The sequence below is a fragment of the Sciurus vulgaris genome, assembly GCF_902686455.1.
Source record: "Sciurus vulgaris genome assembly, chromosome: 1".
In the NCBI taxonomy this organism is placed as follows: Eukaryota; Metazoa; Chordata; class Mammalia; order Rodentia; family Sciuridae; genus Sciurus; species Sciurus vulgaris.
In genome coordinates, this window is record NC_136461.1 from 107,504,709 (window position 1) to 107,528,274 (window position 23,566).

The 23,566-nt window shown below is 39.8% G+C and overlaps 1 protein-coding gene across 1 annotated transcript in view; it reads right to left on the reverse strand.

Annotated features, from left to right (window-relative positions):
• The window catches only part of TBX15 (T-box transcription factor 15), a 142,740-nt gene that overhangs the window by 28,010 nt on the left and 91,164 nt on the right, over positions 1-23,566 (reverse strand). The window contains exon 7 of the mRNA XM_079144330.1: positions 18,869-18,966. Coding sequence (XP_079000456.1) covers positions 18,869-18,966 — 98 coding nt within the window. The remainder of the gene's footprint in view (positions 1-18,868; positions 18,967-23,566) is intronic.

The window sequence follows — 23,566 nt, forward strand, 5'->3', positions numbered from 1 at the left end:
GGAAGCATCTGAAGTGGGAAACGCCGTTAGGCTGGCCCATAAAAGATGAGTGCTATGGGCAGTAAAATGAGCTAAGAAGGAAAACATGATGAATGTTTTCTCGGCTTTAAGCACCAAGGTCCCCTTTCACCATCCCACGTGGCGCCATGTGCCTGGCTGGAGAAAGCAAGGGGCTCTGTGCAGAGCCCAACCCAAACTATCCCTAGGGCCTGGCTGGGGAGTAGGGTGGAGGTGTTGGGGGAAGTAGCTTGACTTCTCCACCACTTCCAGGCCTCCACTGTTCCTTTCTAGGTTGATGTTCCCACTGAGACATGGGAGGAAATCCTGAGTTTCCCAAGTTACAGGGCCAGGACACCTCACGTAGGCAGAGGAAATCCAGAGTTATGGTGCCAGAAGCAGCAGGGAGAACATCGTGAGATTTGACCCAGGACAGTGAGCGTTTTCTCCCTCAGTCTGCAGCCACAGCTGAATGACCCATACAGAGACGTGTCTGTACCACACTGCCCCCCACCTCACACGAGACCACCCTCCTTTCTCTTCAGTTTATGCAGGTTCCACAAATTCTTCAGCATTTCATTCATGTCTAACCTTTTCCATGAACCCATATCTCTTTATTTAGTTTCTATACATCTCATTTTTTGAAAAATATGTTACCTTCAAGCTGTGATTTTGTACACATTATGAACTTTTATGAGCTTCAGTTTTCCCATCTATAAATAGGGATTGAAATACAAATTCCATAGGGTGATTGCAAGGATTATAGGATACTACCTTGTACAATGTGTAACATGTAATAAACACTCCATAAAAATTAGTTTCCTTCTGAAATTCTGCAGCATATATGTCTTTACCACCAATTTAATGCTATTATTATTCACTATTTCTTATGAACATATATCTACACTCCTCTAGCAGGTTGAAATCTCTTTCAAGGTAGAAATTCCATATATCCCAATATTACATAGAACAGTTTGGAGAAAGTTGTAGAATACCAAATGATGTTTAATTTTTTATTTATTAGTTTTTATTATTAATCTGATTATTATTAATTGGATATTTGATCATTAGTTTTAGTCTTTTGACAAAGTCAAATAGAAGGAATGCCTCTTAACCTCTGCTAAGAAAGTCATGAAAATATGACTTTATTGAAACCATACAGAAGACAGATTCAGAAATTAGGAGTCTCTAAATGGCCCAATCCCAGAAGTCTTTGGCAAATATGTGTTGACGCTACAAAGCCATTGTAAGGAAAAAAATGCTTGGCCTTGACTGAGGCAAAATGAGCAGAGCCCCTCTTCCAGTGAGGATATAGCACCCTGGGCATATGTTCAAGTGCACAAATTCTAAGGTAATGTCTGAATGTGTCCTGGTACAAATGTCACCAAGTAGAGTAGCCCTCTAGTAAACCCTATCTATCTGGGCCTTCATCCACATTCCTCGGTCACTCTCTATTATTTTTAATTTCCTCAAAATAAGTATTGCAATCTGAAAATACTCATTTACTTGCCAGTGTATTCAATATCAGTCTCCCACCAGGACATGAGTCCCTTGAAGGCATGACTATATCAGACTGATCACTGCTGTATTCTCAGTGCCTGGAGTAGCACTTGATGCAAAGTAGACATAAAATAAATATTTAATTGAACCATATTAATGAATGAAGTTGGTCATGGATGTGGAGATCAAATCTTCCATTATTTATTGATGATCATAAGCAAAAATGCTTTTATGAAATGTATCTTTGTGCCTGGGTTTCCTTGGGAAGACAATTCTCCCATAACTTACTGAATGCAATCAGTACAGTCAAGTTTCTCTGAGATTGTCAAAGTACTAAGCAATGAATCAAACATTTGGCATCAACCAAACAATCCTCTTGAATTTCAGCCCTCAACACTTCCACTAATGAGAAAATATTTCACAGAGGAAGATGTTAATCTGTAGTCTGCAAGAAGTTTCTGGATGTCTCCAGCTTGATTAAATTGCTCATTGTTATTGAAATGCTATCTTTTTTCTTCAAAAATTATTTAACTGCCGTTTAAAGTTGTTATTTCATTATTAAACCCACCAATTCCTTACATCTACAAAAACTCTCAGCATCTTTTAAAACTTAATTCAAATTCTACCTTCTTAAGAAAAAAATAATCTCAGTCTCACCTTCTTATTCTGAGGATCTTCTCTGAATGTCCAGAGGCTTTCATAACATTTGCCAGGGAGGAACATGATTGTCTGAAAACTGAGCCCTTTCAAGAAAGAAATAGGGCATGTACTGCTTTTTACCCTCCATTATGTATGATGCCTTTTAGCTACTAAGTTAAATTTACATTAATTTATAATATAATACTATATGAAGTATAATAAATCTTAGTTAATTTAGATCCCTTTAATTTGGAGAGTATAATAATTCAACCAAGCAATTATTTTGTGCTGACCTTGAAAAATGGTTGGATTATTGAGAGTAAACTTGTACTGAGACTCTATAAGAGGCCATGAACTGTCCTGGGCACTGGGGATGCACAGAGGAATGAGAAAGCCTTCCCCAGGAGACACAAGCACAGGTGGAGCATCTCAACCTGTAGAGGCACAGTCCTTTTAATGAACAGCCCCTTGTATTTAATCAGTGTGCCTATTACCAAGAATTTTCACTATTTCACTAAAAAGAATTGGAAAAGCCTATTCTTGACAATTCATTATTGAGTTTGTTAAAAAAAAATTTACTTCCTCAGGTACAAAAGGAAGCATACACTTTAACTCATATGGAATTGACTTGGATTATTCCAATAAATACTAATTACCAGAAGTATTCTGTATTTAGTATTCTAAATGATTAAGTTATTATTTCTACTATTCAATGACAATATGAGATTTCTATGCCAAGTGTGCTGCTTGCCATGTCATGATTATTTATTATTTAAAACCTCAAAGGGCATTAAGTCAAATAACAATGTTGGGTATGTCAATAAATCAGAAAGAAATAATATAGTTGGGTTAGGTCTACCTTTATGTCAAAGAACACTACAAGGCTTCCTATTAAGAGTATCTTTTTAAGTTTTGAAATGGTCATACCCAGACAGCTTGAAATACTTGAAGGTAACCAGTTGGTCATTGTCTCAGCTATGTTGGCAATTACCTAATGGTTGATGGTATTACCTGGCATTGTTGAAGTTATTTACAAAAATCAAACAATGGTTAATCAAGGTTTTTGCTCCCCCAAATCCAGCTTCATTTCCAGTGAAAGAGTGTGGTAGTTTGGAATCTGAGTCTCTCAATTTCTGGCAAAAATGAGTCCATGAGCAACCAAGTATATTTGTCCACCAGGAAACAGTTTGAAGTAGGGCAAGAGCAGATTTCATGTCCTCATTCTGTTGCTTCCCAAATACCTACGTATGGGCAGGTCACACTCTTTACAATCCTACTTCCCCATATACAAACAATGCTTCCTGTCCTGTTCACCCTTCTTGGTTATTGTGAGGCTCAAAGGAGATATGTGAAAGTATTTATAAATGGCATAGCCCAAACACTTTATTAGTTTTTTTTTATAAATTATCCCTTGGTGCATGAAACCTCAAAACCACTTCTCCCATGCCAAAGTGATTCATTCAATTTACAACTAAAACATATCAAGCAAACTCCAGTCTCAGAGGCACTCTTGCCTCAATCCCTTAGGTTATGTATCTTTTTCTGATCATCCACATCCTTCACAGGACTGTTGGAGCCCTGGCTGAATGACTTTGTGCTAATTGCACAGAACTGAAGGTCAGACTTCCAACTCTGTCACTTGGTATCGGAGGTCATCAGCCAGTATTTATTAGCTTGCTTCCAGATATACAAAATGATGATTAAATAATACCCATCTCATGGAATTATTGGAGGATGAGGTGATTATGTAAAAGACATTGTACAGTGTCTGGCACAGAACAACAGTTAGGATTATTATTATACGCACACAAGTTTCTGCAGCTGATATGAAAGAAAACATTCCATTAAATTGCCAGACCTGGCTTCAAGTCTTAGTTTCCTCTCTGACAGATTGTATGGTCCTGGATAATTTGTTTAATCTCTCTGCAGTTCAGTTACTGATTACAAAATGAGGATGATAATATTTAATTTCTGAAATATGTGTAAAGATCACATAGGGTAGTATATATGAAAGTGCCATGTTCATTGTCAAGTGGAACACAAATACACAAGGCTGTTATTTCATTTTTCTGTATGAAGAAACACGCAAAAACAATTGCAAAGATTTTATTTAGCGGCATTCTGTGCTTGGCACTTAGAAACAGTTCCGTGCATAAGGGCAAATTTTTATACACCTTTTCTTCATATTTTACACACCCTTTTATTGCCCCCTTTTTTAATATTCATAATATTGGATTCCCCACTAGGCATATAAATACATTTATCTACAACACCTCAAAACCAAAAATCTTAATAATATCTGTATTATTTTACTTGGCGTCATTTGCATTTCCACACCATTTAAAAATTTAAGCTTGTACCAAGCTTCACTTGTTTTCATATCATTAAAGGATCTGAAGGGAAAAGGAAAGGTGAAAGGAAAAACTCCAAACTTCAAAATGCAATGAACTATTTGATAAAAATGGAGATCTATGGGCAGGTGGGAACATGTAGAAGACCCATCTGCAATTCCCTGGAACGTGACAGGGTTTCTCTGCCATGGGGGCTATTGGGTAGGCTGTTCAGCTCAGGGGTCTGGATCTGGCACGTGGAGGCCAGGCCTCTATTTGCTGCCTCTACTCTTGGTATTACCTGGGAAATTATAAAATTCTTCCTTCTTCACATTTCTTCTCTTTCCCTACCCTGCCAGGCTGCATGCTGTGGGATCAATACTTCCCATGTGGTGCTCCTCTCTTCTGGATCACAGTGGTCAGAATGTGGGATCAAGATGCAATCCTTGCCTGGGCCCCTCTCACTGGTGCCCTGACCATGCACAGTGTCCCAGAGAGATTTATTCCTCAATAACGCCATGATGCCTTCTACAGCCTGTAGGTGGGGAAACAAACTCTAGCACATTCCTTGGTGAAACTCTTCTCATTGCTCACACTTTCTCTCTCTGTCTTGCTCTCCACTCTTTCCTGCTCTCTGCTCTCTCTCTCTCTCTCTCTCTCTCTCTCTCTCTCTCTCTCAGCTGCCCTCACTCCCTTTTTATAGGCACCACTGGGAACATCAAGGATGGCATACTTCGTGGAGAGATCCCAAGTTTAAAAGCAATCTTTTTTAAGGAAGCCAAGTCCAGTTGTAGTACAGACGTCTTTCCACCCTCATAGCCAGAGAGGGGTTCCAGGATACACCATTCTTTCCAGAAGCAGGTTAAGCTGCAGGGGAGAAAGGCTGATGGCTACTTCTGGCCCAGTCCATCTAGTGTTGTACATAGACAAATTCTTGGTGAAAGCACCCCTCTGGGCCTCCATCCACAGAGTTCACCCAGTTCAGAGTCAGTGTGCAGGATGTTTGTGTATGTATGAGTTTGTATATGTGCATATATGTATGCACATAAGTATGTATAGGTAGGTCTGTGTGTGTGTGTGTGTGTGTGTGTGTGTGTGTGTGTGTGTGTAACTTTTCATGGCTGCTACATGCTAGCATCTCTCTTAACATTATTATAAAATGATTATTCAGTCTCTTCAAAGGCCACTCTGGCATAGATGGACGCTTTATAAAACTAAGGTTTGGGAAGGCAGGAGAATGGCCACTGAGCTGTGGATGATTCACGGCAAGTATTCTTCAGTGGCTCAAAAGTGTCTCTTGCTGTTCCTGGGTATGTGTTTTCCTCCTCCAGAAAACAAAACAAAAACAAAAACAAAAAACACAAACACAGTTCCTGTTTTCCAAAGGCATTGGGCTCCCAAAGAAGAAGATCTGCCCACGGAGACTCTGAGGTCTTGGCTGGCATAAGCTCCGCGGTGTTTGGACAGCCCTTTAAACCATGTGTACAGACATCTGGGAGGAGGAGCCTGGGACTGCCCCATACTGCCGGCCATCACAAGTGTTGGTTGCCTGCTGATTATTAGGCGAAGGGCTAATCATGTGCATGCTGTGTTCCATTCCTGTGGGCAGGTACTGCCTCTCTCCAAAAGCCCCATTGGAGGGAGAAGAGCAGAGTAAAGTGCTTTGAGAGGCGCTCAGTTTTTCTGGGCTTGCAGCTAGCCTAGGGAGGTGGGGAAATTGTATCCATACAGGTTGTAGGGGTTGTGGAGAGAAAAGGCATTGTAGGAACTCTGCTGCATGTGGCTACCCCCAAACATGTGTGGTGATGAGGAGCTGGAGGCCGCATTGCCTGCCTGCATAACATACTGAAACTGGGAAGTGGGGAAGGACCCCAGCTGGCCTCCATAGGCTTCCATCTTGCTGTTGCTGGGCAACGAGGGAGGAGTTGGTATTCCTGAGATGAGGGATGGAGTCCTCTGAGGCATGAAGGTTTCAGATGGCTGAGTGGCTGAAGCAGTGCCACTCTGGAGCCTGTTGTAGCCACTGTCACTCAGCCCTGGGTAGCTCTGCAAGGCAGCCATGTTGCTTCGGGCACAAGGTGGATAATCAGAGAGGTTTAGATTACACAACTGGCTCTCTCGACAGCCCACGTTGAAAGTGTTGGGGGCCAAATGAAAAGTTGGAGGAGAACAGGATGGAGATAAAGATGAGAAGAAGCCGATGGGGATGGTGTCCCAGTGCTGGATGTGGTTGGGGAAGTGCCTGTGCTGCCTCCTGAAAAATAAAACATGAATACATTGAGTATTTTTAGATGGGTTTATCTAGACCAAATGCAAGTCATATGAGGGTGCCTTCAAATGTCCAGGATGGGTTCATTTTTATAGAACCACATCTTTATTTGAACTCAAAGGCCACGCTAAGTGATTCCACCATGTACACACACTCTGCAGAAGAGGGGACAAAGAGGATGACACAAAAGAACACTAAACTCTTTTTTTCTGTAAAAGTCTTAGTCTTATTTTTTAAAATTATAATAAGCTTTCCAATATTCATTTTTCCATTTCTCACCATTAGATATACTTTCTAATAAGGCCTCTAGTGATCTGCATTAAAATCCACCAACTTGACTTTTCCCATTCTCCATGGGAATGCATGAAATGCATATTTTAACAACTGATTATTTCCTACTTTTCCATCTTTAGTCTCTCAGTTCAAGATATAGCATACTAATGCAGGACTCTAATCTTAATGGAAACCAGGTACTAGAATAGGGTGCTCTATCAGAACTAAGGCCTGGGAGGACAGAACAGAGGGGCCCAGATGGTGGGACCTGAGGCATGAGATTGAAGTTCTATCTTATGAAAGACATATGAGCACAATTATATGTGCTAAGTTAGAACAAAACAGGCTAATTCACAACAAAACCATTATGATTCAGAGGTTCTGCATTCTTCCTTCCTAGGAGCCTGTACAGTTTCAGAGACTGCAAAAAATACTGTTGTTATCAGAATCCTTGGGATCTTGAAATTTATTGGGAGAAGAGGACAAACAGGTCTTAAGCTGATGAGAAAGTCAGGAGATTATGGGCTCTACTCACAACTCTGCCACACTAACCACCCATGACCCTGGACACCTCACTTACCCTCTATAGATTTCTGTTTCTTCATGTAGGGATCAGGAACTAATTTAGATCAGTGACTCTCAAGCTGAGAGAACCTGCCAACTCAAAAATGATAATGCTCCAGAATTCCAACGCAGACCAACTAAAGGAAGGTTGGAAAGTATGGGACCATCGTATCAGTATTATTACAAAACCTCCTCAAATTATTCTAATGTTCAGGCATAGTTAGTAACTAATGATACAAACTAAATTCCTCATTTCATAGTACCCAGAGTAATGATTCTGAAGTTTGCATATGCATGAGAATGAGCTAGAGGCCTCATTAAAACACAGATTACTGACTCTCTTCCCAGAGTTTCTAATTCTGCAGGTCTCAGGCAGGGTCTGAGAATTTGCATTTCTAATGACTTCTCAGGTCCAGAGTTCACACTTCATCTTAAAGGACCTCCAGATTCTTTCCACTTCTAAATTTCCTTAATTTGAAAGAATTGATCTTAGAAAAAGTGGATGTGAGATCTGGATGAATGGTTGAAGCACCAGTAGACTAAGGGCCAGTTCATTCCAACCTATTTCAATGTGTTCAGATTAAGAAGGCCAAAAAATGACCTTTACAAGCCTCCTCTTTTCCAAGGCCAGGATGTTGCAGTACAACATCCACTTCCTGTCTTTCCCAATGTAATTTAAAAATGGTAGTGAGTGCTGGAGCTGTTGACCCCTTCATTGAATTCCAGAGTGAGCATCTGCCTTTGTCTGCCTATGGAATCTCCCTCCACCTAATTCCCTCCCTCATGCCTTTCAGTTCTTCCCTACAATAGCTTCTCACATACTATGATCTTCAAGGGGTATGGTAGCCTTAGGTTACCCACAACTTGTTGGTACTAAGCACCATACAAAGGTAAAGGGCATTTTAGGTAGAAAGGAGCAGAAATAAGGTTTTTATCAGCAAGGAAATTGCAATGAAAATAGCAGGATTCCAGAGATACTGAGAAACCACTCACACTCACACTGTTTTAAGGAAGGAGGAAGAGATCTCAGATGTGTGAATAAAGAAGGAAATGCTTCAAAAAGGAAATTGAAGTTAGTTTTTAGGAAAAAAACACTCTACCTTTATCTACAGATATATAGATAGTATTAACTGTAGATGTACAAATTTGGTTCTTGTTAATAACTTTTTTCAGAATCAGCATTTTACAAAGCCCAACTAAAATCATCTCTTCCTGGGTCAAAAGAATTTTCCCAATAAACTTTCAAGATAACAATCAAGTTTAGAGCCCATCCAATCAATTGCTGATTTTGAAGTCATTTCAGGAAAGTTTTATTTCTTATTTCTAGTTCTCAAGTTCCTTTTAGAGAAGTAAAATGGTTTTCACCTCACAATCACAGAAAAGACCAACATTTTAAATACTACCAGTAACTGGTCATGGTGGGAAAAGCTCAAGCCTGACCCCAGATCATTGACCTCCACCCTGTTCATGACCATAAGCAACACATTCTACTTCTTAATTCTCAGTTATGAAATGAAGGACTTTAAACTCACTTTCTGTCCCTCTCAGCACTGTAGCTGTGTCTGAGGTTTAAAGTAATGTAAAGCCTGAGTAGTCAACTGTGAGTATTTTATAAGGAATCATTTTGAAATGATGAAGAAATTCTGGAAAGGGAAAATTCTAGGAGGAGGAGGAAGAACATCTCCTGCTTCCTGTTTTTGAGCAAATAGCCTAGTCCACTGTGCCTTACAGAAAGCTCAGAAATTCATGATCTTCTCCTTGAGGCATCCTATACATCCTTCTCCTTTCCTACCCTAAATGCCATAAACTTCACTGAAATAAGTGCTGTGGCACAAATGGAGAAACTTGACTCCAGCTGTAAAGAGATTTGTGTTTTACGAGATATGAATCTGGTGTCTTTTCTTTGAAAGCCTGTCCTGCTCTCCCTGATCTGGTGTTTATGTGGCCCCTGAGGAGACCACCTGTTCAGCACACTGTCCTGTCTTGCAATAGGTATGCTCCATCAGGCACTGGCCCTACCCCTGAAGCAGGAAGTGCAGGAGGGAACACGTGACTTTCTACAACTCTAAATGGTTTTCTCAGATGGTTCAAGATGGAACGAATGGTACTGATTTAAGGCCTCAATTGGTTTCACTACAAAAAAATAAGAAGGGAACTATTAACAAGTTACAGGGATTTCTGCTGAGCAGATGAGAGGCACATGTTAAAAAGTTTGTAGTCAGCTTGCTTTGGCTTTTAAATGACATTCACTGGAAATGAGATTTGGTGGCCTGCTGAGCTTTAGGGGGTGGGAACCTCCATACAAACCAGTGTTTAAAGGGGTGGGTGTGGGGGGAAGCAAGAGAAGTTCACATTGCTTCCATCCACTTTGAAAAAAATGTTCTTATGCACACAAGTCCTCAGTACACTTAATAGCTATTTTTCACAGTTGAGAGAGAGACTATGGTATCCATTTTGCAAAAAAGAAAACTGAGATACTGAGAAGTCTTTATTCTCTTATGATCTAACAACCTGCCAACTGTTAAACAAGTTGGGAGTGCCAGCCAAGTGCTAAATAAGCTCAAAGAGGCAGACCACCTCCTTTGCATTTCAACACTTGACTGAGTGAAGATCTCTCAGCACAGCAAAGCTAGGCCAAGCAGTGCCAATACAAAAGGGGCCAGAGCTGCCTCCCTTTCCTGTTTAGCACAGTCTTCCTGTCACCTTCATCTCCTCTGTTTCTGTCAGGTTCTGAATTTTCTAAGAGTCTTGACATGCATTTCTTAGTAGACAAACATGGTGTGTAAAGTCAGACAAACCTGGTTCCAATCCCAACTATCTCACTGGCTTTGGGACCTTAGCACTTTGACCTTCAGCTTCACATTCTATAATCACATAAATGGAAATACTATTGCCTACCTTCTAAGGATGTTTTTAGTGAAAAAAATGAGATAGTATATATTACAAAGTGCTCACAACAGTATCTGACATGTCGGCATTAAACATTCTTTTATGGGAGAAGGAGTACACAAAGAAGAAAGAAATCTTAAGGCATGCCCCAGTGGGAATGACTCTCAGGTGTTGGCCTCCATCCTTACGGCGGCGCATCTTGGCCTCACAGAGCTACATACCCTTCCCTTATTGGCTACAGGAGTCCCAGTCCCAGTACTGTGAATGACAGAGCACTGAGATAAGTGACAACTGAGCCCTATTCCCAAAGGCTGTACCGGCTCTAGCTGCTCCATGAATCATCTGTCTTTCTCAACCCAGGATGAAAACAGGCTGTTGCACGGCCTCATCTCTTCTCAGATCAAGCAAAGCAAAACTTAAAAAACACAAATTAGTATGTCTTTTTCCCACTGTCCTCTGAGGTCTCAATCCACCTCTGAGAGGTGAGTAAAATATAATGCCATAAAGAGCTTAATACTCTCAGTTGTTCCAGGACCAATCTCCACTCCCAAATTTTCTCTTCATCTGATTTAATCCATGAACCAAAGTGAGGAGGTACATTAAAATTCATATCTGACATCAACTTGCTCCAGAATTCAAGGCTAACAGAAAAACATCCAAAAAGAATACATGTTTAGCAGTGATCCCATACGAGGACAACAACCTAGAATATATTTATGTACCACAAATACAAGTTAAATGTGACCGTGAAAATCCTGAATACCAAACCTGCTGACTTTTGCATCTTTAAATTGATTACTTCCAGATTGTAATATGGGGACTTTCACAAGCAGTTTCCTTTTGGGTTTATTTTGTTGTGCTTCCCCACCGCCCCCCGAACATTGAAAAACAGTAAGATAAAACTCCATCTGGGCTAGTAAAGAATAAATTTCCATGTCATTACTTGGTTCCAAGAGCCAGACTCTTCTCTCCTATAACTTCTCTCCTTCCCCTAATTATCTATTCTTGTCATTAATTCTGTCCCCCAAACACATTAGCTATGACAGCATAAGAAATCATAATAATAGTTGATTAGACAGATGAAAAAGTGACTCAATTCCAAGATCATTTTACATACTCCTCATAACATAAGCTCACATACCTGGACACCTAAGACCCTAACTAACTGTCCCAAACTTGTTATCCTGTGAATTTTACTTAAGACTTTTTGGACATTTTCTTTACTATTTTTTAACAAAATTGTTTTCTTCTTAGTGTATTGCTTTATTGTTCCGTTTTTTTCCCCTAAATTATTTTCTCTTTAAATTTTAGCCCAAGTTGGTGAATTATTGCCAAACACATTGACATTATTCTCTAAATTAATACAGCACCCAGCAGAGTTGAGCTCACTCCCTCATTCACTGACTCTTTGAGTACCAAATATGAATGATATCATGCCTGGACCCAGAATTTTTTTTCCCAGTACCTGGGATTGAGCCCAGGGCTGCTTAACCACTGAGCCACATCTCTAGCTCTTTTTATTTTTATTTTGAAACAGGGTCTGCTAAGTTGCTAAGGGTCTCACTAAGTTGCTGAGGCTGGCTTTGAATTTGCAATCCTCCTGTCTCAACCTCCTGGATCACTGGGATTACAGGAGTACAAGACTGTGTCCAACTTGGATCCAAGAATTTAATCATATTGGAATAAATGGTGAGAAGAATGTGAATGAAAGACACTAGCAAAAGAATGACATAGATAACTAAGAGCACACCCTAAGAGGATTCAGCTTACCACGGATGGCAGAGAAATTTCCCAAGGAAGTGAGGTTTAAGCTGACTTCTCAAAGATAGATAGCATAAGGTAAGGGGATGAGAGGAAGCCTCCCAGGCAAAGGGAACAAGGTGTGGCAGGAAAGACTACAGCATGCTTGAAAAGTAGAAGCAGGATCAGTGATGCTGGGACAAGTGACAAAGGGAAAGAGGCATAGGCTAAAGCTAGATCAGTACTAACAGCAGCAACAAGGATGATGAAAGCAATCACTCACTGATGCTTATTAACTCGTGAGTGATTTTATGAGCACTTTATTATCTTATTTAGAGCACTAACTTATCTAATTCTCATTGTCCCCATCTCTGTTATAGGTGAAACAGAAAAGCCAGAACATGAGAGGTCTAGTGGGCTTTGTCAAGGAATGTCTTCCATTAGGGAATGTAAATTGTGGCCATTGAAAGATATAAGCAATTGAAGTAAGGATGTGGAGAATGGCTTAGAGGAAAAAATAGAGGCTTGGAGGACCTCATGGCCATCCAGGTAAGAGATGAAAGCAGCTCAGAGTGAGGTGGTGGCATGGGGTTTAGAGATATGGGAACTAGGGGGTGGGACAGGGAAAGAAACAGGATGATCAGTGGATGGCTAGAGGATGCCAGGTCTATGAGGTGGATGGCAGACTTAGTTCTGGATACATTAAGCATAAGGGACATTAAAGAAAAAATACAATATTACCAATTACAGGTTGAACAGTCCTTAACTGAAATGCTTCAGACTAGAAGTGTTTTGGACTTCAGATATTTTCAGATTTTGGAAAGTTTTCACCAACATAATGAGATATATTGAGATGGGACCTAAGCCTAAACATGAAATTCATTTTTATTGCATACACAATTATACATATAGCCTAAAGATAACTTTACATAATAGTTTTAAGAATTCTGCACATAAAGCAAAGTTTCACAATATGGAATTTTTCACTTGTTGGGGTCATGTTAGTAACTCAAGAAGTTTTAGATTTTGGAGCATCTCTGATTCTGGATTTGGGGATTAGGAATGCTCAAAATGTTGTTTCAGTGGATTGGACTGAGATGCTCTCCATCTCCCATCAGGAACACCTAATTCTTATAGTGTAAACCATGCTGCAAATTCAAAATGTTCTTCTACAACCCTCTAAAAAGAAAGGTTTTATGAAGCCATCTAGACCAAATCAGTGCTGTGCTGGCTATGCCCCTGTACTCAACTGTTGCACAGCTCACTAGGTTTACAAGTTTGCTGAGCTGAAGGAAAAGGGTGATCTCCATTTTGGTAAGAAGATAGAAGATGGCCCTAAATTCTTGAAATCTGGTGATGCTACCATTGTTGATATGGTTCTAGGCAAGTCCCTGTGTACCAAGAGCTTCTCTTACTCTCCTCCTCTGGGTCGTTTTGTTGTTCATGATATGAGACAGTTGTTATGAGCATCATCAAAGCAGTAGACAAGACTGTTGGAGCTGGCAACGTCACCAGGTCTGCCCAGAAAGCTCAGAAGGCTAAATGAATATTACCCCTAACATCTATCATCCCAGTCTTAATCAGCAGTGGAAGAACAGGCTTAGTATTGGTCTCAATTGGTCATTTAAATTTAATAGTAGAAGACTGGCTAATGATAGCAATGCATCATAAAACCTTCAGAAGGAAAGGAGACCATTTGTGGACCATTGTATGTAGGTGGTAGTTTTAAGTTACTAGTTTTTAAAATTAGTACTTTGGAAACAACTTGACGAAAAATCTGTCACAGAATTTTGGGACCCATTAAAGCAAAGTTTAATGTGGGCAGGGGAAGTAGTGCTTCAAACACTTCTGTATGAATATGCAGTTGTAAGCTATATAGATAAATCTTATTCATTGAAGGGGTTAATTTGAATTGTCAACTTGATTGGATTAAGAGATGCCTATGATCAAGCGGCTTCTGGGTGTGTCAATGAGGGCCTGTCTAGGAACGACTGGAATGTGGGATAGTGAACTGAAGTGGAGACCCTCCCTAGGCATAGGCAGCACCACCCAATAGGATGGCGGCATAGATGGAATAACAGAAGAACAAGGAAGCAGATGCAAGCTCCACTCTTCTCAAAAGGGTTCTTAATTGCCATTTCTATCATCTGAGGATATCAGACTCTTGCTTCTTCACTCTTCCAGAGTGGACTCTACCAGTGATTCTGCAGGTAGTTTCCAAAAGCCTTTGGTCTTGAACTAGCATAGCACTGTTGATCCCTCATGTTCTTGGACTGCTCAGCTGCTGATTCTTCCAGATCTCCAGTCTACAGATGACCATTATGGACTACCCAGCTTCTGGTTGTGTAAACCAATCTAATAAATCCCCTTTTTATAATCACACTTCCTGTTGATTCTGTTCCTCTAGAGAATGCTGACTAATACATTTTTCATCTCAGAGATAAGCAAGGTTAGTATATGGACTATATTTGAATCATTACAGTGACTTTACAGTCCAAAGGTTAATTTCCATTGAATTTTATTTCCTTGATATTTTACTATTATGACTTGCTCACTGTTTGACTCCTCTCACTGACCAACTCTGACAAATACAAGTCAAACTGATGAAAAATTTCATCACCAGTGGAGACCCCATAATTCTAATGCTTTAAAATTGCCTAACAAATACTTTAACACTGAATGGTGTTGAAATCTCAGCAGAAGGAAAGTCTTCTGAAATGGAGGCCTCCTCATCTCCACAAAGGGAAATAAATTGCCAGTTTCTGGATCACTAGAATCTCCTTATAGCAAATAGTTATCAGATCACTTGGAGTCACTTCTCGCAAAAGCTCTCTCAGTTTTGACCATGCAAATGACTCTGTCATGTATAAGAGTAACTTGTGTGCCTCAAGGCACACACTTTATTCAAGAATGTCCATGGGAACAACAGGATCCATTTACTCGGTTATAAAGGACATGGGCTCTTATTTCTTCTCCTCTCTGTATCTATATTGCCTCAGTCACCTTCTGTAAGCTTCGCTTGCGTGGTTAATTCATTTCTTACCTGCTCCTATCAGCATCGAGCAGAAGTCATTCCTGAAAGAGAATTTCTGTCTCCAGACTCTCTGAACATATCAATATCCTTGCTGGTTCTATATGAAGACACCCAAAGATAAGATCATACCACTAACTTCCTTTAAAAACTGAAATTCAGATCTTTTTAGAGTTAATGCTCTAAATTATTCAAAAATAAACCAATAAGAAGCATAAACTAAACTCATTGTGGAAAATTAAATTTCTAATGAGTAAGACTGAAGAATGGTATCATAGTCTGGATGAAAGAAAGCTGCCCTGTCAAACAAACAAACCACATTAGTGGCATTGGCTTTTCTGACACCACTTAACTGAGGATGGTGCTAAGCTATATGCCTCCGTTTCTTTTTTGTGTCAAAGGCAGAAGACAATGAATCCTCTGAATTCTTTTCCATTAAGAGAAATCAAAAATTCAGAACATTCTATTCAACATGTCTTTTGAATAGAAGAATTTGAGTTTCTGCAAAACTATAGTGCATTCACCTGTTTCCTTGAAATGTTACCAGTGGATGAGTCTTAATGAAAGAAAAATAAAAATGACAGCCAAGACAGGGAGAATAACACATCTTGAACCTCATCTAAGTAGAAAGATTGATGTAGTCTCCTACTGCCAGTAGGAGTACAAAACTATTCTAGGTCTACTGTTTGACATGACAGATATTTGAGTGTTTGAAGCAATGTGGTTACATAGACACCTGGGTGAGTCAGTCACTATTGGGATATTAGGCATGGTGCCCACATTGTCAACTCTCCTGTCACTAAAAGGGAATTATATAAGACAGTGTACCACTGAAGATGCCACCAACAACTTCACTTTCTATTCCTTCCAAGACAACAAGCAGTTTAGCATAGATGTCTGTGTCTCTTTCATTCATTTTTTTTAATTCATTTTTATTGTAAACAAATGGGATACATGTTGTTTCTGTTTGTACATGGAGTAACAGCATACCATTGCATAATCATACATTTACATAGGGTAATGATGTTTGATTCATTCTATTATATTTTCCTTCTCCCCCACTCCTCCCTCCCCTCTTTTCCCTCTATACAGTCCTTCCTTCCTCCATTCTTGGCCCCCCACCCTCATTCATTTTTTAAAGTGATACTGTCCACAGTTACTGGGACTCTTAGCTCTTAAGGGAAGAGAGAATGTTTTACAGTCTCTGTTAACAAAAGGAAACCAAGCCACATGTTTTTTAATAATGAGAATCTGGATCAAGTTCACTGTATAGTTCAGAAATATATTCTAGTTAAACCATTTAATAGAAAATTTCATCAACTATTTAATAGAAACAGTTCAGTAAATTGGCTTTTCCTTTAGCCTCATCCCACTACCACATGTATCCAATAATTCAAGCTTGTTACCTCCAGTAAAAAAGGGGTTACTGAGATAGTTGTGAAATTATACCTTGATAGTTCAATTTCTCCTAAACCAATTGCTATAAAAGTGTCAATAGTAAGCCTTCATACTGATAAATGTTCAGTGGAAATACCATGACACCAGCTGTTCTGCACACTTAAGCATGCATGCAGGTTTTCTGTGCGTGCCCCACAGCCTCACAGGCTGTTGCAATGCAGGTGGTCACCCCCAGTGAGCACTCCATATCCACACCACATACAAACAAGACAGAAGCTGACAGTGACACTGCCCACCTGAGCCACGGGCCACCAAGTAATCTTATTTACATTTGTTAGGTACTTCCTGGGTGCCAGGCCCAGTGGCACATTTTGGGGACAAAGCAGTGAACACAACTGTCACCATCAATGCCTGCTCTTGGAAATTGATGATATCTTTGTCAACCTTGTCTACCTTCTCCATGATCCAAACTCCTGCTTTGCTAGAGCTTGGAAAATCAATGGTATAGTGAAGGCAAATAAGTAATTAACTACCTCAGAAATAGAATTGGATAGGGTTCTTTGGACAACCCGCTTTCATTTATAAAGCATCTTTATATAAATTGCCTCATACACATACACACAAAAATTATCCTTCATTTGTGGGCGAGTCCACTGGCACTTAGAGTGGAATAAAATTGCCCAAGTTAGATAGAGAAGACCATTCAAGGTGAAGGCCCAGGCCTCCCTTAAAACCTATGCCTCTTAGGGGCCATGAAGGCTCAAAGCAGTAGTAACTCTTAACAATTGATGCTGCTTCTAATCACAGTCTTTTGGGAAGAAGGTAACGTCATATGAAGGGTTTCTGCTCCTCCCCATCTATAAAAAAGAGATGGAAATTCTGGATTGGTAACCTCACCAGATCCCTATGAAGATAGACAGCCTAATCATTCTTTGAATAAGTTATTATCAGAAAGACCATATTCTCCATCCCTGATACATATTCCTGTTAGGTATGCATGTACAATGATATAAGGGTTGTGAAGATGGTGATGCTAATGACTATGACAATGGTTAATTATCATGTATTGAGTGTTTAGCATGATTTTAAATTCATTATCTCATTTAATTATCAATAAAAATTCTAGCATATTCATCTGTATAATGCAGAAGAGAGAATAAGGTATCAGAAAGATTGAGTGACCTGACACAGCTAGGGAGGAATAGTGCTAAGAGACTAAAATGTCTTAACTCCTGAGTTCATGATTAAAATCACTAAACTCATCATAAAACATGACAGATTTCAGCGATGTTGGTGACAAACCTGGTTCAGTGTGCAAAGTTCTAGGAGCTCTGCTGAGAAGGGAATGCATTACAATGTATTGTCAAGTCTTAGAATGGCCTCCCTAATGGAAGAACTCCAAATTCAAAAATCGGGCTCTATTAATGGTAGCCACAGAATGGGCTGGGTCTGTATATGTTGATCAGTGTCAAGTTTGGTCAGGGGGAAGCTGGAAAAGGAGATTCATACACCATCTCACATTCTGGGAAGCTCTCATTGAGGGACCCAGATGGGTAGGCATAGGAATAGGACTGGACCAAGAAGAGGAGTTGAAAACAACCTAAGAACCTTCTGTATATATAGCCAAGGTTTCCCAGGAGCTACAGGAGGGGAGATTAGAAATTGGATGAAAAACACAAAGCAGCCTGGCATAGTCCACTTAGCCCACCAACTTGAGAGGAGTGTTGATTCAAATAAGCAACACAAGACAACACAATAGTTGCAAGGTTCAGATGGGCTTGCAGCAGGCCCTCTCTCACTGTGAGTTCTGATGTGATGTATTCCTACTGTCTGGTGTGAAAGCTTTTCTCAACTGCAACACTTAGAAATAAGAAAGCTGTTGAAGCTTCCATGAGGTACAAATGTCATTATGATGATGATCTCTTCAAATATCAAGGTCAACGTGAACACTTAGTAATACTCCACAATGATTTCATCACCATCATAATCATGAATACACAGCCATGCTTTTAGGAAGGGAGAAAAGAATTTTGAATGTCAGATGAAATGCTGCCTTTAGAACCAGCTTGTTTTCACAAGTGGTGATGCTTGGGTTATTTCCGGGGCTCCTGAGATCGCTTTGTTCCAGGAGAATTGGTGTGACCCATGCCTCGACCTGGGGCCAGATAGGCTACACTCAGCTCAGGTGCCCCCTCTCCAGTCCTGTCACCATTCAGATGCCCTGCCCCACGGCTTTACCTTGCTGCTTTTGCATGGTGGTGAAATCCTCAAAGGTGAGTGTGCGCACAGGAGGTCTCCAGAAAGCATAGGTCTCCATGATGGCTTCAAGTCCAGTTCTGGAGAGGGAAAAGTCAGAAAATAAAGCTGTGAGTAATCCCGAGAAATGCACTGACTTTTTAAAGATCCAGAGGTGGTTTGTTTGGCAAGTGGCATATTATAGGCACTGAGACATCACCATCAGGGCAAATCAGTCTGGAAAGGCAGGAGATATAGATGATGCTAGACTGTAGGAGGAAGAACAAATTAACCTAATTATTCAGATTATTTGCAGGCAAATGTATAACCATGATAAAATTCTACTTTGACCTCTCTTCAAAGGAAGTTTGTTGTACAAGAAAATAGCATATTAAACAATAAATGTCAAGGCCACTGATATTGTGAGTACAGCTAAGCAGAAAGTAGCACTGACTGCTTCTCTAGCTCAGGATGATGCCATCATCAGCTCCACACCCAGGTATGTAAAGGGTCAATCCCAGCTATCCCACTCCTCGGTTTATACCCAAAGGACTTAAAATCGGCGTACTGCAGTAATTCAGCCACATCAAGTTTATAGCACCTCAATCCACAATAGCTAAACTATGGAACCAACCTAGCTGCCCTTTACAGATGAATGGATAAAGAAAATGTGATATATATACACACACACACACACACACACACACACACACACACACACACAATGGACTATTATTCAGCCATAAAGAAGAATAAAATTATGGCATTTGCAGGTAAATGGATGGAGTTGGATAATATCATGCTAAGTGAAACAAGCCAATCCCAAAAAACTAAAGGCTAAAGTTTTCTTTGATAAGCAGATGCCAATTCCTAGTGGTGGAGGTTGGGGTGGGTGGTAGGGAAGAATGAAGGAACTTTGGATTGTGCAGAAGGGAGTGAAAGGAGGGGTGGGATGGTGGGGATAGGAAGGACAGTAGAATAAAACAGACATTATTACCCTATATACACGTACGATTACACTACTGGTGTGACTCAGCACCTTGTACAGCCAGAGGCATGAGAAGTTATGTTCCATTTGTGTCAAAGATCAATGAAACTGTCAAACTCATGTGGCTTTAAAAGAATTCTTAAATCAACAGAGATGAGTGGGACAAGAGAAATAAAAGGAGAGTAAGCAATCAAATACACTCAAGTTTCTATTGCAACAAAAGATACCTAACTGAAGGCAAAGAACAGGCATGGTCCCCAAAGTTATACCTTAGGCCAAAAGACCAATACATGTCTACAAATATTTACTCTGCATTTTTATAACCTAATAATTCAGCTGGCTTTTTTGTTTGTTTGTTTGTGGTACCAGGGATTGAACCCAGGAGAGTTTAACCACTGAGCCACATCTCCAGTTCTTTTTTTTTTTTTATTTTTTATTTTTTTATTCTGAGACAGGGTCTTGCTAAATTGCTGCTCAGGGCCTTGCTAAGTTGCTGATGCTGACTTTGAACCTGCTATCCTCCTGCCTCAGCCTCCAGAGCTGCTGGGATTACATTCAGCTGGTCTTCGAGAGTCACAAACTGCCAGACTTTAGGAAATAACCAATATTTCATGGTTAAACTCCTTGACAGTTTTGGTTCACTGGTACTGGATAGTCTCTCAACTGGACTATGTGCTGTCTGCTTTACCCTTCAATTAATTGTGTCTCTGTTATCTATATGAGATGCTGATATACATCATTCTCAGATAATTATCCAGGGTAACTTAAACATATTCTTGCTGATACTCCATATCGCGCAAACAGAGGTACTGGTTGAGGCTTTGTTTAAAGCTTTGAACATGGCATCTGATTCCTGACTTTTCTTTGCAACTATTTCATTTCTATCTAGGCAGAGGAAGGGGAAGTGGGGAGAAAATGGGGAGGTAGGAGAAGGGAAGTGCAGAAGAGCAGATGGCCAAGTCCTCTCATTGCAGCAATAAGTCACTGGAAGGCAACATCATGCCCCTTCCTGGAGCAGACAGGCTTCCATTCCCTAAATAATACACTCACAGGTTCTCTTCAGTCGTACATGCCATGAATAAAGTGAGACATTTTATTTTAAGTGAGACCTTATAAATGACCATCGTATCCCTTGAGGTTCTTCTCACATGCACTACTAACACACTGATTGGCTCTTTGTGTTGGAAAATGTCCTCTCCAAATAGGCCTTACTTGCACAGCTAACTTTCTAAAGTCTTCCCTGGAATCTTGGAGGCTTTAAATACACCAATGTTGGCAAACCAAACTCTGTATTTTAAGAAGAACTTCAGAGGAGAGAGTGTCGCATGGTGTTTATTAGCTGTTAATCTGTTAGAAGTAGGAATAGAAGACATCTCCACATAGTCACTCTAAGTTAATGCTGAATACAGTACATGAAACTATTTGTAGGGAGAAAGAGCCCAGGCAATTAGGGAGTTCAGAATAATAAGAGGATAGTCAGATAAAGCCATGCTGAGCCCTGGTGAACAGAAGAAATAAAGAGGCCAGGCTTAGATCTTACTGCTTTGTTGTGGAATGTTGGCAACCCACCAGAACATCTTAGGATTCCCTTTCATGGCTCAGGAGGCTCATTCAAATGGCAGAGGTTTTATTCCATTCTTCTCAAGACCATGTACCAGTGATGAGGACAAAATACTAGCTCAAGGACAAAGAACAATCCCTTCTCATTTCATAATAAAGTGCTAGAAGATTGTGAAATTGCAATAATATACTGCCAATAATATATTCATTGAAAAACCAGAAAAGAACTTTGGTTTCATTTCCATAATAGGCCAAAAGGCTGTGGCAACTTTATACTATAACCAACTTTATACTATAAAACGGTGCCCAAGTTCCATGTATCCAAATCTAAAATCCAGCTGAAAACAGAGCTACAGAATCAGATTTAAAATTTCAAAAGGATCTTGGGTATCATCTACTTTCTTCTATGTCATCATCTGGTTATCCAGATTCCGTTGGCATATTTCCTTAGATAAATATTCAGTATTTTATTAGACCTATAAGAAAGATCTTTCTGACATTTTGGTTAGAATCACCCTCTAGGTTCATATCAATGGGTGAATGATGGGCGTGCCAGACATTTCCCACATGAAGTCTGCCTACCACATCCTCATCCATCAGACCTTCTGTAGCTTAAGAATGCAATATATAACATGCTACAGAGGAACACATCCATGGTCTATCAAAGGATCTGTCAAACAAGGATTATTTTGATGGTAGAGTTCAGTAGATAGGGGTTCTGATTCCCCCCAAATAATGGCTAAGACCACAACATTACTAACTACACCTTATTAATCCACTATGGATCCACCTCTTATAGATTTCTACTATAAAGGACATAGCACAAATTACTCTGTGATATGCATTATCCTATGAGGAATGATATATATGTCACAGATTTATATTACTCAATCTATTTATGTACTTAAAGTATATCTCTTTTCAGAAAAATTATTCCTGTTTGTTTTCTGTATGACATATCTTTTATTCATCCTCAAACTCTATCAAGCTTCATTGGATAGGTCTAATTATTAGAAGATACTAATTTTATATTGCTGTAGTGCCATGGCAAGATTATACAATTTCCCTCTCTCCACCACTAGCAAGTATGCACCCCAAGGCTTTGGATCCCATGATTTTCCATGCCCCGGTGTCTAACACAATGCCTCTAATATGGTGAGATCTCAATTGCTATGCATTGAATAAGGAAATAAAGGAACAGATGTCTTACAAGTGACTCACCATTACATAAATTTTAACTAGCATTCTTTTTTTTTTTCTAAACCTAAAAGTTAGGAAACAACTTGGTACAAAATAAAGTTTCTGAAGATGAAAGAAATGCTCTAGAGTTGGAGATTTGGGCATTGTTACTATAGTTGATTGTGATTGTGCCTTTCTTGACCTAGGTCTCAGAGAGGTCTCCATTTTCCATTGGTTTCTTCTGATCCAGTGATGGAGTATTAGACTTTCAAAAGAGCCTGGGTCCCATACCAGAGACCAGTCATTTCTTCCCTTCATCTTCTCTTACAAAAGGCCTTGCCAACTAGTCAATGAATCTTCAGTCCTTTGGATGTCTGTTCCAAATTCATCCTGTGATACACATTATTTACTTGTTTATTCTCCATAATTTTACATTAGTTTTGAAAAATTTTTAATTTTAGTTTTTCTTTTTTTTTTTTAAAGTGAATTCATTGCCTGACAGAAGAAAAAAAGCTGCCTTAGGCAACCATGCTTCATTAACATGTTCCACAGGATGGGTCTCTGCACATCGACAGATATCATCTCTGAGATTTCCAGTCAGAGATGGTCAAATTGGCAAGTATCCTGCAGTTTCTCTCACTGAGCAAGTTATTCCAGTGACAACAGAGGCCATGACCAAACACCCTTTCTTCAGTTCTCTGGCTGTCACTACCTCTTTCATTTCCAAGCTTCTTCTCTTTAGATCTTTCAGTGTGTTTGGGGGCCCAACCAAGAGAATGTGCTGAAAAGGAGAGGGGAAATGAAGAAGGCATAGCAAGTCAAAGAACTCTTTCACAAATTGCTGATACCTCAAGATCAACTAATCTTGCTAAACAAATGTCCTTCCAACCTCATTTTAAAAAAAAATGACAGAAAGGATCATCCCTTCAAAGTTCAGCAGATGTTTGATGATTGAAACAATAATTATGAAAACA